The following is a 17,113-nucleotide window of genomic DNA, read 5'->3' as shown; positions in this document are numbered from 1 at the left end:
GTACAAAGGCTGGTTAATGTCAGTCAAATTGATAATTAGTTCAATGCAATTTACAAAGGTGAGGCTGGAAACACTGATCATCCACAGTGCTTTCAGTGGGTGAATAGCACAACCCAGGAGAAATGGTATACTGTAAATGGTCAATTATGCTATTGGTCTGGAGATTCGACTGACCATCTGCTGAAGCTATGGTGGACAATAAAGGATAACCCATGAAATAATTCCAATTTATAAAGAAAACTTTCTTTTAAGAATGAAAATGCAAAGCTGAGAAATCTGAACTGCACCTATAATGGGCATAAAACTGGCATAGTTATGATTTTGATAACTGAACTCTGATGGTCTAAGGTCTGAGCCAAAATTGGCTATGAGCCTCAATTAGAAGTTGCTGGCACCAAATGGACATTCCACTGCAGTTGGTTGGCCTGGAACATTAGGAAATCAGCCAGCCCTGATAGATTAGCGGGAAGATGGAATCTGGCAGGGCAGGCGATAGAGGACTCTTAAAACCAATGGTAATGAATGAGAATATTTTGTGCAATATGAAGATACACTATTAGTCAAAACCTGAACTTCACAGTGCATTATTGCTCAGCTTTTAAAGATCCATTTAAAAGCGTTGATTTGACCTGTTCATAGCTGACATAATGAGTTGTACCATGAAGAGGCCAAGTGTGGAATATATTTTGGGGTCCCTTAATTCAACTCTGGTCTTTGATTACATATTTAAGTAGCGTAACAGTTGTATCAGGCAGGCACTTTGCATGGTGAAAATCTTTGGAAGTTATTCCAGTATCTAATACTATTTTAGAATATTTTGGTGCAGCAGAACACAACTTGATATTCAAAAGGTAGAAAATCTGCAGCCATAAGTTGAATTTTCCTCAAAGATAATACTGGTTTCTAGGTATATAAGGGATAAAAGAATGACTGGAGTAAGATTAGGGTCGACAGTGTGGTGCTGGAAAAGCACAGCAGGTCAGGCAGCATCTGATGAGCAGGAAAATCGACGTTTTGGGCAAAAGCACTTCATCAGATTCCTGATGATGATGATGATGATGATGAAGGGATTTGGCCCAAAACATTGATTCTCCTGTTCCTAGGATGTTGCCTGACCTGTTGTGCTTTTCCAGCATCATACTCTCGACCCTAATCTCCAGAGACTGCAGTCCTCACTTTCTCCTAGAGTAAGATCAGGGCAAATAAAGGACAGTAATGGGAAGTTGTGCATGGAGTCAGAAGAGATAGGGAAAGTGCGAAAAGAATATTATTCATCAGTATTCACCATGGAAAAAGAAAATGTTGTTGAGGAGAATACTGAGAAACAGGCTACTAGACTAGATGGGATTGAAGTTCACAAGGAGGAGGTGGTAGAAATTCTGGAAAGTGTGAAAATAGATAAATCGCCTGGGCTGGATGGAATTTATCCTAGGATTCTCTGGGAAGCCAGGGAGGAGATTGTTGAGCCTTTGGCTTTGATCTTCATGTCATCATTGTCTACAGGAATAGTACCAGAAGACTGAATGATAGCAAACGTTGTCCCCTTGTTCAAGAAGGGGAGTAGAGATAAACCTCGTAATTATAGACCAGTAAGCCTTACTTCAGATGTGGGTAAAATGTTGGAAAAGGTTATAATACACAAGGTTTATAATCATCTCGATAGGAATAAGTTGATTAGGGATAGTCAACATGGTTTTGTGAAGGGTAGGTCATGCCTCACAAACTTTATTGCGTTCTTTGTGAAGATGACAAACAGGAGGATGAGGGTAAAGCAGAAGATGTGGTGTATATGGATTTCAGTAAGGCATTTGATAAGGTTGGACTCAAGATTAGAGTGGTGCTGGAAAAGCACAGCAGATCAGGCAGCATCCGAGGAGCAGGAAAATCGAAGTTTCGGGCAGGAGCCCTTCATCAGGAATGGGCAGTCTGCACTTTCGCCCCATTTGATAAGGTTCCCCATGGTAGGTTACTGCACAAAATACGGATGCATGGGATTATGGACAATTTAGTGGTCTGGATCAGAATTGGCTAGCTGAAAGAAGACAGACGGTGGTGGTTATGGGAAATGATCATCTTGGAGTTCAGTTACTAGTGGTGTACTGGAGGGATCTGTTTTGGGTCCATTGCTGTTTGTCATTTTTATAAATGACCTGGATGAGAGCGTAGAAGGATGGGTCGGTATAAACGTGGATAATGCCAAAGGATATTTTAGGTTCCATAGGGACATAGATAAGCTGCAGAGCTAGGCTCAGAGATGGAAAATGGAGTTTAATACAGAAAAGTGTGAAGTAATTCACTTTGGAAGGAGTAACAGGAATGCAGAGTACTTGGTGAATGGTAAGATTCTTGGGTAATGTAGATGAGCAGAGAGATCTCGATGTCCATGTAAGCAGATCCCTCAAAGTTGCCACCCAGGTTGACAGGGTTTTTGAGAAGGCATATGGTATATTAGCTTTTATTGATAGAGGGATCGAGTTTTGGAACCATGAGGTCATGCTCCAGCTGTACAAAACTCTGGTGCAGCCACACTTGGAGTACTGCATACAGTTCTGGTCATGGCATTATAGGAAGGATGTGGAAGCTTTGGAAAGGGTTCAGAGGAGATTAACTAGTATGTTGTCTGCTATGGAGGTAAGGTCTTACGAGGAACGGTTGAGGAATGTGAGGCTATTTTTGTTAGAGAGAAGAAGGTTGAAAGGTGACTTAATTGAGACATATAAGATAACCAGAAGGTTAGATCGGGTGGACAGGGAGAGCTTTTTTTGAGGATGGAGATGGCTAGCATGAGGGACATTGCTTTACATTGAGGGGTGATAGATATAGGACAAATGTCCTATATGCAGTAGTTTCTTTACTCAGAGAGTAGTAGGGGTGTGAAATGCACTGCCTGCAACAGTTGTAGACTCGCCAACTTTACAGGCATTTAATGGCCATTGGATAGGCATATGGGCGAGAATGGAATAGTATAGGTTAAATGGGCTTCAGATTGGTTTCACAGGTTGATGCAACATCAAGGGCTGAAGGGCTGTAATGTTCTGTATTCTATATTCTACAACATAAATGAAACTAACAATTATAAATGCTGTAAATCTGTGATAAACACAGAAATACTGCAAATACATGGCAGATCTGTCAGCAACTAAAAAGAGAATAGGCAGATTAAAGGGGCAGTGTAGACATTTCATCATTTCCAATGGAGAATCTGTACCTGGAATGTTAATTTGTTGTTTATGTCTTTAAGTACAATTCGATGTCCTGTTCACTTTGAGCATTTTCTGTTTGTATAGATTTGTCTAACTATACAATTTTTAACCACTGACAGCTGTTCTGCCACATTGAAGTCAACTGGTTACACAGTATAGACTCAAAAACTGATAGCAAAATTAAAAGGATCATTATTTTATTATTTTATGGTGGCATACCCTCATGTTATGTAAAGTTCAAATTAAAAGCAGCAATTTCAATTTAACAGTTCCGTAGGCTTCGGTGGAATAATGCAGGATAATCAATATAAACAAAGTGAGAAGCATAGTACATGACTCATTGGGAGCCCAATTTCTACAGTATGCTACAGTCATGTTTGACAAGTGCAAACTTTGAACTGTGTTAAACCAATGATGGAAAATAACTTTATAAGAGCTGCAGAGAATGATGAACATTAAGGCAACAAAATAGCTCAAGTGCTTCGGAGAGCTGGAAGGTTAATTAGTTTACTTACAGTGGAAATACAGCTCTTCATCTCCTTCCTGTTCAGCTTTGCTGTAGCCACAGTGCCTGAATAAGAAAATTAGATAATTCATTTAAGTAAATACATCTTTGATATATGTCAACATAAGCTGCTAAATATAGATGCCAGCACTTGCAATAGGACTGACATATCAAAGTTGCTATTCAGCTTAGGATTCTCAGTGTACAATTTGGTCATTCCAGGGCTTAATATTTTTTATAAATGCACAAATGAAATTAATTTTTTTCATGTTTATGCATATCTCATGAATCAGTCTGATCATTCTGTGCCTGTGCTGCATTCTTTGGATATGTTGCTCCTGTACTACATATTACTGCATATGATGAATATTCTGAGGTGAAATTCAAATTTAGCAGCGATGCAAAATGTTTGGTCACAGATCAGCAATCTATTGTATATTTGTACAACTTGTCTCTCTGTGAAAGTCAATGTTGTAAAATAGAATCATACAGCACAGAAACAGACCCTTCAACCCAAATTGTCCATGCTGACCAGGTTTCCGAATCTGAACTAGTCCCATTTGCCTGCATTTGGCCCACATCCCTCTTAAGATTTCCTCTCCATGTACTTGTCCAAATGTCCTTTTAAATGTGGGGATGCTTTGCTAACATCTATTTAACACTCTCATTTAAGTTTCATTTCATCTTTGTGGCTGTATCTACATTATTGTGCAATCTGATAGTTTGCACATTATTGGGTTGTATGCTTTGTATTTGCAGATTATTATGCAGCACCAATTTGAGTTGTACCATTCTGCATATTTGTACCATAATCCAAGTAATTACCGGGTAAGGAAATGTTCCGCTTGCCTTGTATGCTGTTGTGTAGCCTGAATTTATCATATGGCCTGGTAACACATATGCTCATGTAGGATGACAAGATTTAAACTTTCTGATTTACAGAAGTAAATTTGTGCTGCCTCACCATATATAATTCTGTGATAATAACAATATGCACTACAATGAAAATGTAAAATAAAGAATGAAGGGAACTGTGGGTTTAAGTTACAAAGTCACAGAAAATAATCTAAATTTACCAATATACTAATCTTATTTTAATCTGCAGCCCTGTTATGAACCTGGCAATAATTCTATACAATATTTCTGTATGTACCTGACAAATGAGAATAGTTAATGCATTAATGTCTAAATCCTCACTCTGGTCACCTTTATAGTAGTGATAATGCAAAGATTGGAAATGTTAGAATCCTTATAAGTGTTATCAAAATCTTGATGCTCAAAGCATTGAATGGCCTCCTGCTCCTGATTTGTATGTTCATATGTTCATGACTTCCACACAAATAAAGTGCAATCTCTACCCTGCATGCATATGAGTTACAAATATTAGACAGGGGAGACAATGCTTTTCTAAGGCAGTATTTTTGACACACCACATTACTCCTCTCCTGTGGCTTTATGCCTCCTGACCATTTTCTGCATTCTTAACAGTCTTTCTCTCACAGCATTCGATACAACACTTAGACAATTATCATAAACAGAAACAAGAAAAAAAAATACAGCAACAACTTACATTTCTATCGCTCTCCTCACGTAAGGAAAACATCTCAGAATGCTTCACACGGTGGAAGAAAGATGAACATCAAGCAGGAGAAAAAGGGAAACAGTAGTTTAGGGGTGAGGGCCAAAAGCATGGAGGAACAGAAAGGTTTTTAGGAGGTACTTTCAGGAAAGGAGAAGACTGCCAAGACACAAGGTTTCAGGATGATGGAGTGGAGGACAGTGGCAAGTAGGGTGTTGGTGGGAGCTGAGGAGAGTGGCTTCTGCATCAAATTTAAGCTGAAGAACCTTCAACTCCTCCAGGTGTTATTATTAGCCGATTGTGTCGATGCTGGAAGCAAAGAGGTTTAAAAAAAGAGACAAACTTGCATTTATATAGCACCTCTCATGACCTCAGGACGTCCCACAGTGCTTTACAATGAAGTACTTCTGAAGTAGGCTGTACTTTATCAGATTACTTGTGGACTTTGACCCTATGACTGCAGATTATGTCACCAAGGAATAGCATATCAATGGCACAAATAATGAAGTGGAGGGAGTCAAGGATAGAGTCCTGAGGTACATTTGTGGTAACTGTTTAGGTATGAGAGGAGGAATCACTGGAAGAAATGAAACTTTGACACAACACACTTGAGGTGAACGTTGAAGCAGAGCCTTGCCAACGAAATGAATTGAAGGGATTTCACATCAGAAGACATTACACATATCATGTACAACAAAAAGCCATGGAATGAATAAACGTTTGATTAGTTGCTCATTTAATTCTTACATACGTAACCAACTGAAGACTGAACATCCTTATTAACTCTCATTCTTCATTACTCTAATTAGTTGACTTGATTTTCTATTCTTGCAACATGATCTGTATAAGCTTAGGGCTGAGTGAGTGGACTGTTTCCTTCCCAGCAATCATACATACTGCAATCATCCCCTCTCCCACAACTGCATGCACTTTAATTGTACACACCACGATCACGTACCCCTCGATCGTGTGCCCCACGTCTGCATGTTCCTTAGTTCCATACCTTCGTCCAATAATGAAACCAAACACCATGAAGACTAGAATGATGGTCCCTGCTACGGCAACCACAGCGATGATAATGACTGGGTTCTGTTCAGTGGAAGCAGCTGTAGCTACAAACAGAATGGAAATCATTTCACATCAGGATGGCTGAAATTGCAGCAGGATAATATTTCACAAAAGTTTGAGAGGAAGACAAACCTCCAGATAAACAAAAGCCCAAAATAAATTAACATAACTCAGTGCAAACAATGGAAATTTTTCTTGAAAAGAACAGCAGCTTTTGTACTGTCGAGCATTCGAGTTGAAGAATCTATTATTCTGTTCATGAACATGGCACAGCCTTTTATAGTTTTATTTTCCAGAATATATGTGCATCCTGAACAAATGCTCAAAACTGAGAGATTATTGAAATGGTTAACTAAGAGAACAAGAATTTTCTGTTTATCCACAGGAACTACTGACAAATCTGAAGCATCTTCAACCATCTGCTTGAATCTTCTCTTCAATAATCACGTATTTCAACTAATCAGTTCGACTATTGCGGAAAACACTGAAGTTAATTTGCAATCTTAAGAATGCAGCTCAGAGTTCTGCTGTTAATGCAGTCAGAAATTCCATGCTTAAAACGAGGCTGGCCAAATATATGTATTTAACAAGAGTGTACAGAGGCAGAAAATTGACATTATTAGAGAATTATGAGGTGTCAAATTGACCCATTTAAATCATAAATGTTTTAGCATTCACAGATAAAGGATGGAACAATACTCCTCTTATTAGATTACTCACATTTATCTTTTATTAATTACTGTCAACTTGCTTTTGTTATTGTTCTCATTCCATCGTCAGAACACTTTGAAGTCTGCTGCCAGAAAGTACAAACTAAAGACTAAATATTGGAATTGAAGATTTGTTCAATTGATATTGAACAGCATGCAGTTTACACAAGATCTACAGCTAGGATTATGCTTTCTATCTTTAACATAAAAAGGTGAAAAGTTCATCAAGACCTCAGTGCATCAAATTGCGAACACTCAAATGATCAAGTCAGCTGATGAATATTCAAAGCAAAAATAAATGGATATAATATCCAGCAATATATAATGCAAGAAATTACTTTTTCCACTGTGATTCAAAATCCTTTTAATTGTGTTTTTTGAAATTGTATGGATGAAACAGAAAATAACTTTATTATACTGAACTATACCATAGTGAAAGAAACCAAAGTTTGCATGGATTTTGTTTTAAGAAATTCTAGTGTCAAGCAGAGAAGGATTCTGAAATACTGCAGTTGTGGGATAGTGACTGATTATACATGGAGACTTTTTCTCTGCTAATACACTGTGCTAATGCTAAGTGACACGAGCAATGCTGAGGTTTGGGGTTGAATCAGACGAGACCAGAAAAGCCATCATTTATGCCTTTCACAAATGGCATGGTGCCAGGTGATTGTTGATGACCCAGCTGCCCTCATTAATATTCATTTTTCTATTTTATAAAATTTGCCAAACAACATCCAGAGAACATGAAAAGGAAACCAAATCGGGCGCCTGGATAATTCAGCTCGCTGCTTATTCTGAACACCTTCCATTTTGGACATTGGGCACCAACTGCATACTCCAAGGGCACCAACTACAAGCACCCCACATCCAGTATCTAAAAACCCTCATGGCACAACTCCATCCACATACAGGTCATTAACGCACTTTAATGCTATACCTCAGGCTTTGGCAGAAGCTATCATTGTAGTGCTGCAGCATGGACATTGTGGTTTTCAAGAACATGCAACCAGCTTATAGAGTGGACCATGCTGGATGTCGAGGCTCTTAGCTTGCTGTCATAGCATTCATTCACTCTGAACCCATCTGGATGCACACAGCACCTGTACTTTGCAATGCTTTACCTTCCCTTTTTTTTGCACTTTGCACATTCAGCCAGGAATATTCTGCTCATATTATGATGTCTTGCCTTACTGTTTACAGCCGGCACAAAGAAAGGCTCTTGTCGTGGCTGTCAGCAAATCTTATTTCACAGTTATTTCACATTATATAACAGGATAATAGCTACTTGTTCATATGCATTCTGAACAAACTTCATACTTAAAATAATGACAATGAAGATATATTCGCAAATGCATGCATTTACTAATGCACTTGCAATTGTGTGCAGAAGTGTAATTATTTGATCTCTTCCTGATTTTCTCCACTGAAACTAGGTCAAACTGCAGTTTCCACATAATCCCTACAGTAACTAAACAAGTCAGTCCAACTGGTGCCAGCTAACTATTGTAGAAATCTAGCTAGAGGCCCCAAAGCTTCAATCACAGATGAAATGATTACTTACTACCTTTAACTGCTAGCCATCGATACTGAATCTTAAATTCCCAGTTCTTCGTTTAGGTTGATTGCAAGGCGAAGAATAAGTGCCAGAGAGTAATGAAGTACTGCACTTATCATAAGCACTGCAATTACAACAATGTTATCTAATTAAGAGAATCTAAACTGATCAGAAAGCTAATAATATGCCCCTGTGTAAGTGTATTGCAATACTAGAAAAGAGGACATCAATGAAATCTTCAGGGCTTTCTGGAAAGTTTTGATCCCAAATGGGCTGACCTTAACACTACAGGTGAAGGTTGAGCTTGAGGCAAGATTAGAAAATTACTGAGTTAATCTACTTATGTTGGTGTGAGATGAAGGGTGCCCATAGGAAAAAAAAACTCGTGCTCGGGGAAATTATAGCTTAGTTAGGCAGGAATCAATTACATTCATTTGGAAACCTTAATTAAACAATGTTTAACCATTCCCTTTCTTGTTGTCATTGTGCAACAATGACATTGTTGGTCACTTAATATTCACAAGTAGTCCTTCCACTTAACAATTAGCATTAAAAAAAGGAAACCAGGCAAGGAATTTGCATAAAATGATAATGTCATTGAAAGGAGTAAAAAGGAAAATGTCAGCCACTCAGAGGGAAGAAGTACTGAGACATACAATAATTGCTTTATCTTAAAACTGTTCCAAAACCATTCCCATAATGTTTAACTGCATATGTGAATTAAATACAAGTTAATGAGAACTAAGACAATAATCACATTGAGTCAGTGACTGAGAGAAACTGCTTTAAAATTCTAACAAGACCACAGCCTTGATATCACTTCCTCATACCTGACGGGTATTTAGTTTCGGTTAACTACTTTCAATTACTATAGTAATTATTCTTTTATTAACAGTTATTATTTCTGATCATCAGGATCACATTGAAATATTAGTGATTTTGGTCTAACCAAAACAAATTCATCAAGTGAATAATGCACTGCTGACCACAGAAAAAAGGTCAACACGTGTCCTCCAAAACAATCATGTTGCAATAACACTTAAAATCTGTCACATAATACGACCAGCCTTTAACAGTAATAACAATATATATTATCATACCACCAGGATAATAAAATTGTATCTGCAGTGTACAATGCAGCAAGTTACTACCAGCACTAATTAGTACATATAATACAAGACATTGAAAATTTAATCATTGCTAAAGATGCATTTACACCATATACATTTAATATATAACAACAATGTTAGTACAACATATAACAACATTTTCAGCATGTATCGTCATTATGCAATGTAAACAAGTGTTAAAGTCAGCAGTTATTAATAAGCAGTGTATTATCAGTCACAGGCAAACATAATATCAGAGTTCAACAGCATGCTCAACTTACATAACAGTTAACATAAACTAGCACAGTCAATATACACCCTTTGGCAGAGTCAATATAGGTCTATATTAAACAGCACTGTTAGTATCTACATAATATTGTTCAAATAACAATAAGCATGTAGTAGCTTTTTTCAATTCAGATAAGAATCAATATGTGAGCAGTATTTGTAATAGTCAATTTATAGAGCATTTCTAATGCATACAATTTACTTGGCATATCATAGCAGACTTAGCACCAAGAATTGGTATCTAACAAAATTGTTTATCTATACTGTAGTCGGCATTTCTTAAACAGTAAAGCACAATGCAGGTGCACAAGGCAGGTCAACGTGCTTTGGCTCTCAAAAGGCATTTTTTAAAAGCAGGTCAGAAAGTATTTTGGAGCAGTGACTTCTAGGCATCAGTTCCAAGAAAGCATGTTTCTGGCAGAACGTCTGGAGTGTTAACAGATGGAAAGTTTATATTGCTGAGTTCATAACAGCCCAGAAAGTCAGTAGTTTAGTTGTGACTTCAGAACACAGGGTTCAGGTCTTGGCTCAGAAGAATCTGGAGGTCAGTTCAGATGGAAGAATTGTTTCTTTGATCAGGAGAATCAAGCTTTTGGTTCAGGGAAATCAGTCTCACTAGCCAAAGTGTGGTTGTTTGAAGAACTTTCAAAAAAGGAGAGTTTAGATGGAAATTTTCAAGTTGCTAAAACTGGAAAACTTTAGGCTATCAGAACAGTGAAAGATTCATGTCAGAAGCCTCCACAAGGAATGGCAAACTTATCTCCATACTTCAAGGAAAATAACCTGGGAGGAGTCAATTACGCAAATCTTACAGTTAAGATAGGAGTGTTATCTCTATTGAATTATATCTTTCATAAAGGGGAAATTGAGAAACAGGTTAAAATCTGTTTCTCTGTGTGTTCATACCTTTCTAACTGTTCTAGGTATATTGCTTTATTTTCTCTCTCGTCTTTATAATAAATTAATAGTCTGCTATTAAAGAACATCTCTAACCTCATAAGAATGTTTCAGTGATTAACCATCATGTTAATGAGTTGCAAAAATTATACATTGATCTATCAAGCCATAGTTCATTCTGGGATCCAGCTTTTCCAGTATTACCATCAGCTGCGGTTATAACAATAGAACAGCATAGGTATGATGTAGCAATCACTATCATATTTAACTAGAAAAATTGGGTATCATTTGTCATGTTTATTATTCATTAAAATTAAATCATGTTTTAGTAGTCAATAGAAGATGACTATTGGTGAAGTCTGAAATAAAACAACAACCACGCTTGCTGAACTCATTGTTAAGCTGACAAGAAAGAAACATTTAAACTTTTCAATTAGTGACCCTTTCATATGATTGCACAGGTTCAGAGCTGCGACAAGGTATGTTGATCTGATTAAGATGACCTTATGTAATGAACTAAACACAGAGAATGCTGCAGAAACTCAGCATGTCTAGCAGCATCTTTGGAAAGAGAACAGAGTTAGTGTTTCGAGTCCAGTCTGACTCTTCTTCAGAATTGTGTATGTAATGAATTATTCAATGAAATTCTGTTCATCACCTTTTAGCAGCAGCACCCTATAAAGAAATCTGCTATGTTTGAAAAACAACATTCATGCCTTTCCCTTAATGTTGCGGATTCTTTTTTTTAATCATAGTTGCAGTTTCTTAGGCCCCAGTTGTAATCTGGCTGTCATTAGAAGCTGGGGATTAGACAACACATTTGCTGGATTTGTGAGACTTCTCAGTGAGTTTCAACCAATGACTGTCTCATAGTCAACCCAAACCCTTCTCCATGCAATACTCACAGATGTGTCCTTCTATAATGGGCACTGAATAACTATCAGGACCATTACACTGAATCCTGAGACACAGAATTAGACCAATACATGTCTGATGCAGAGTGTATATTTCAAACGTCCCTCCAAATACTTCTACCACTTAGCTTGAATCTATGGCCCTCAGATTTTCAACTCTCTGCCAAGTGAAACAGGTCCCTCCTGTCTACTGTATCTCTACCCCTTACAATTTTGTATACCTCAAATGTGTCAATCCTCAGCCTTCTCTGTTCCAAGAAAAACAACACAAACCTCTCCAATTTCTTCAGCCCTGGCAACATTCTAGTAAATCTTCTTTGCACTCTCTCCAGATTAATTCAGATTTAACCTCGGCACAACATCGTGGGGCAAAGGGCCTGTTCTGTGCTATACTTTTCTATGTTCTAGCAATTATGTCCTTTCTGTAATGAGGTGACCAGAACTGCACACAATACTGCAATCTTAGCCTCACCAGTGTCTTGTACAGTTTCATCACTATGTCTCTATATTTCTGCCAATGAAGGACAGCATTCCATATGCCAGCTTTACAACCTGTTTAAATGTACTGCTACCTTTCGGAACCTGTGCACTTGCACACCTCGATCTCTCATCCCATTGACGCCTCTCAGTATATTCTCATTTATTGTGTATTCCATTTTACTGTTTGACCTCCCTAAATGCATTACCTCACACTAATCAGAGTTAAACTTCATCTACCACTTGCCTGTCCACTCCACCTACTCATCTACATCATTTTGGAGCTTACAGCTATCCTCTACACTATCCACTACATGGCCAATTTTTGTGTTGTTTGCAAACTTCCCAAATGTACTACCCACGTTAAATCAGAATCATTAATGTATAAAACAAGCAGCAGGAGTTTTAGCACCAAGCCCTGCAGAATATCACTTGAAACAGCTTTCCAATTGGCAGCCATTGACCATTCCCCTTTGTTTCCTGTCACTAAGCCAACTTTGGATTGAATTTAACACATTACCCTGTATCCCCTGGGGTTTTACTTTTTTGACCAGTCTACCATGTGGGGTTTTGTCAAATGCTTTTCTAAAATCCATGTAGATAACATTCATTGCAGTACCCTCATCGATCCTCCTTGTCACTTACTCAAATAATTCAATCAAATTTGTTAGGCATGACCTTCCCTTAACCAATCCATGCTGACTATCCCTGACAAAAACATGCCTTTCAAAATGACAAGTTATTTGATCTCTCAGGACTGATTCTAGCAATTTGCCCACCACCAAAGTAAGATTAACAGGGCTATCATCATTTGGCATTTCCTTTGTATCTTTTTTAAACATTGGAACCACATTCGCATTCCTTTAGTCCTCTGGCACTTCACCTGTGTCTAGTGAAAATTGAGAAATAATTTTCACAGCATCTGCTATTTCCTCCCTGACCTCCTTCAACAGTCTCGGGAATAATCTAGCCAGTCCTGGCAACATCAAGGATCCCAACTGATCTAACACTTCCTCCCTTACTATGATTATTTTGTCTTATTTTTCATACTGTTTCTCTTAGATTACTAAAATCTACATCATATCTACAGCATCCCTTTCCATTGTGGAGACAAAGAATTAAAAAATTCTTCCCATGTCCTTTGCATCTTCACGGAAGTTTCCTTCTTGATCTCTGATAGGTCCTACTTTTTCCTTAACTATCTTGTGCTCTTTATATACTGGTAAAATATCTCTGGGATTTCCCAGATGTTGATTGCTAACATTTTTTCATGCCCTCCTTTTGATTTCCTTCTTTCTTTTCTCACTTCATCCCTGTACTTTCTGTACTACTCTTGGCAATCTACAGTGTTGAGATTTTTGTGATGATCATAAGATTAATTTTCTGTCTAATCCTCCTTTGTATTTTCTCTCAACAACCACAGGGATGTAGATTTGGAAATACCATTCCTATCTTTGGAGGGGACATGTCTGCTTTGTGCTCTAAGTATTTCACTTTTTTGTGCCTCCCATTGGTTTAACACTTTAGCAGTCCTATCCACTCCACCTCAGCCAAATCATTTCTCAATTTTGTTAAATGTGCCTTCCCCCAGTTTAAAACTTTTACTCCTGATTTATCTCTTTCCTTTTCCATAATAATGCTAGATCTAATGGAATTGTGGTCACTATCCCCAGTATGGTTGTCTCCCATTGCCACTTTCCCATCTTTATTTCCCAAAGCTAAACCTAGAATTGTATCTCCTCTCATTGGGCTTGTCACATATTGTTTACAAAAATTTCATGGACTCAGTACATGAATTTTTCAACCTCAATATGCCTTATATTGTCTGAAACCCAGTTGATATTGGGATCACTAATGTCTCCTACTATCACTGCCCACTTATTCCTACAGGCAGACATTTGTCTGCATAGATGTTCTTCTCTCTCCTTCTCAATATTTAGGGGTCTACAGTATATTCCTAGTAGTGTGAATGCCCCTTTTTTTATTCCTAAGCTCACCCATAAAGCCTCATGTGATAACCTGGTCTGTTTACTATCCCTTCTCCAAACCTTAACCGATTCTTTAACCAATACTTGTCCATCATCTCCTTTTTGCCACCCACACTATCCTGCCAAAAAAATCTGTACCCAGGGACATTCAGCTGTCCATTTAGTTCCTCTTTTTGGCCAGGTTTCCACTGTAGCAACAACATTGTGCTGCCATGTGATTGTCTATGCCCTTAATTCATCGTCCTTGTTTGTAACACTCCTTGCCTTGAAATATCAACAGCTTAATCCCGTCAATTCCTTGTGCTGGATGCTTTTTAATCCTTGTTTCTTTTGTCTTTCTAAGTTGCTGATCTCATCAGTAACTAATGTGCCAACTCCTGTCTCCTGATCTGAATCTGATCCATCTAAGCCTACACTTTGGCCCCCATTGACATGACGGCTCAGTAGTTAGCACTGCTGCCTCACAACACCAGGCACCCAGGTTCAATTCCAGCCTTGGGTGACTGTCCATGTGGAGTTTGCACATTCTCTCCATGTCTGTGTGGGTTTCCTCCAGGTGCTTCGGTTTCCTCCCACAATCCAAAAGATGTGCTGGTTAGGTGAATGGGCCATGCTAAATTGCCCATAGTGTTAGGTGCATTAGTCGGGGGGAGTTACTCTTTAGTAGGTTGGTGTGGACTTGTAGGGCCAAAGGTCCCGTTTCTACAGTGTAGGGAATCTAATCAATCTCCCCCACCATACTATTTTAAACCTCTCTAACTGAACTAGTAAAAGAATATTTATCCCCATGAGGATAATTGTCCTCGTTCTGTTCAGGCACAGGCTGTCAGGCTTGTTCAGATCCCACCTTCCCCAGAAACGGTCCAAAGGCCTCTAGAACCTAAACCCCTCCCTGGTGTACCACTTCTCCAGCTATACATTCATCTGACCTATCCTTTAATTCCAGTGGCACTGGGAGTATTCCCGAGATTACTATATTTGATTTCCTGATTTTTAATTTATTTCCTAACTTTCCATATTCGGATTTCAGGTCGTCATCCCTTTGTTTACCTATATCATTGGTACATATGCACTTGACATTAAAATCTAAGAATTCAATGATGTGGCAAGCCCTAAGTCATTTGTGGGGGAAATTACAGGCAGTGTAGTATCCTTTCCCAATGCAATTCTCTTCCGCTCTTCCTTTTGCTTCGAATAGCTGTACAAAATCATGATTAGCCACAAAATAACCTGCCTTTGTTGGGATGAAGCTGGCAATGAAGCAGTCTGGGATAACTTACCTTTTGTTTAAAATAAAACAAAGAACTGTAGCTGCTGGAAATCTGAAAGAAAACAAAAACAGAAATTGCTGGAGAAACTTAGCAGGACTGGCAGCATGTGTGGAGAGAAACCACGGTTAACATTCTGAGTTCAGTGACACTTCTTCACAACTGAAGGTCTCAAGAAGAGCCACTGAAGTTGAAAACATTAACTCTGTTTTCTTTCTGTGAATGCTGCCAGGCTAGCTGAGTTTCTCTAGCAATTTCTGTTTTTGTTATCTTTTATTTTCTCTTACTACAAATTTTGAATCAGGTTGAATCTGTTTTGAGTACATTTCCCTGCCTGAAAACGCAGAAGGAAATACATATCACATCTCTTACCTGTACTCTCCTCAAGGGTTAAGACCTCCAGCCTAGGACTGTAGTTCCCATAGCCAGCAGTGGTGAATGCTCGGATCTGGAATATGTAGGCTGTGCCTGGTTTCAGGTTATTGATGGTAGTTGATGTTGAGGTAGCTTTGACTGTAGAATAAGTCCGTTCTTTTAGATTCTGGAAAACAAATAACTTGTATTTAAGGCTGCAGCAAGATTTCAAAAAGGGGGAGACAGTGTTTATAATTTTGGAGTCACTGCATTAACAAAATGAATGTTTTTTTAAACATACTACATGAGTACACAACATACATAATAGAACATACACAAATGAGTTAAAGGTTCTAGAATTAATTGAAAAATTCAAATAACACTCAGAAACCACCAGGGCTTGCATCACCTAAACTTTTGTGATCAAACTATAGCCTTTGAAATTTAGCCTGGGAATCCACTGCACTCAATCTTGTTAAAATAGGTTTTTTAAAAGCTTATTCCAGTCTATTATTTTCATACTTTAATCTTTGTTCTGATTAAATCTCTCTAAAGGAAGAACACAGCTTTCAAATAAACTCTGTTAAATACACATAATTCAACTCCAGTTTCTAGTTCCAGAACTAATTCATTTTTATCACTTCATCAGCACAACAAAAACCAGCTTCAAAGTGAATGCTTTCCACTTTGTAGGGAAAAGACATTTACTGCTGTGGAGAGAGTGAGAGTACCATTTTGCTGCCAGGTGGAATTTCTCCCTGGAGGTTTGTTATTGGTATATCAGTCAGTATCTGCTATTACAATATGATTTGTTAATGTCTGAAAGGTTAGATACAATTTTCTGTTGCAGCTAGGTGATATCACTGAACTGAAACAGCTTTTATCAATCACAATGTTATGATATTTTTTTTTAACCTGGCTGCTGTCTTTGTTCAGAGTTGGAATCTCAAACTTCATCTCCCTCTCACATCTATGACTGTCTATCGACATCAACCTTAGGCTTTGAACTAGCTTTCACATGCATGCAAGTAACGCCCCACATCAGTTACCATCACTATCTTCAAAAGCTGTGCTTTTTCCAAGGAATTGAAATTTTCACCATAATCAAATCTCTCTCCAGAATATGGTACTACATTCACATACACAAGAAAATTTAATGATGCAGGTGAGAGTTCTTTAATATTTATTTTTAAAT

General features: G+C 38.1%; 1 protein-coding gene across 4 annotated transcripts in view; it reads right to left on the bottom strand.

The window, feature by feature from the left end:
- epha7 (eph receptor A7) overlaps window positions 1–17,113 on the bottom strand; it is a 306,767-nt gene that overhangs the window by 41,529 nt on the left and 248,125 nt on the right. The window contains exons 7-10 of one of the 4 annotated variants that reach the window (XM_072555071.1): window positions 15,937–16,105; window positions 6,246–6,399; window positions 5,279–5,320; window positions 3,719–3,774 (exon numbers count right to left, since the gene is read on the bottom strand). In XM_072555071.1, the coding sequence (XP_072411172.1) occupies window positions 3,719–3,774; window positions 5,279–5,320; window positions 6,246–6,399; window positions 15,937–16,105 (421 nt within the window). The remainder of the gene's footprint in view (window positions 1–3,718; window positions 3,775–5,278; window positions 5,321–6,245; window positions 6,400–15,936; window positions 16,106–17,113) is intronic. The other 3 variants (XM_072555088.1, XM_072555079.1, XM_072555096.1) reach the window with 3 other exon arrangements.

Source organism: Chiloscyllium punctatum, chromosome 3 (assembly GCF_047496795.1).
Source record: "Chiloscyllium punctatum isolate Juve2018m chromosome 3, sChiPun1.3, whole genome shotgun sequence".
In the NCBI taxonomy this organism is placed as follows: Eukaryota; Metazoa; Chordata; class Chondrichthyes; order Orectolobiformes; family Hemiscylliidae; genus Chiloscyllium; species Chiloscyllium punctatum.
The sequence above is the reverse complement of the archived record's forward strand: the minus strand, read 5'-3'. Positions and strand labels throughout refer to the sequence as shown.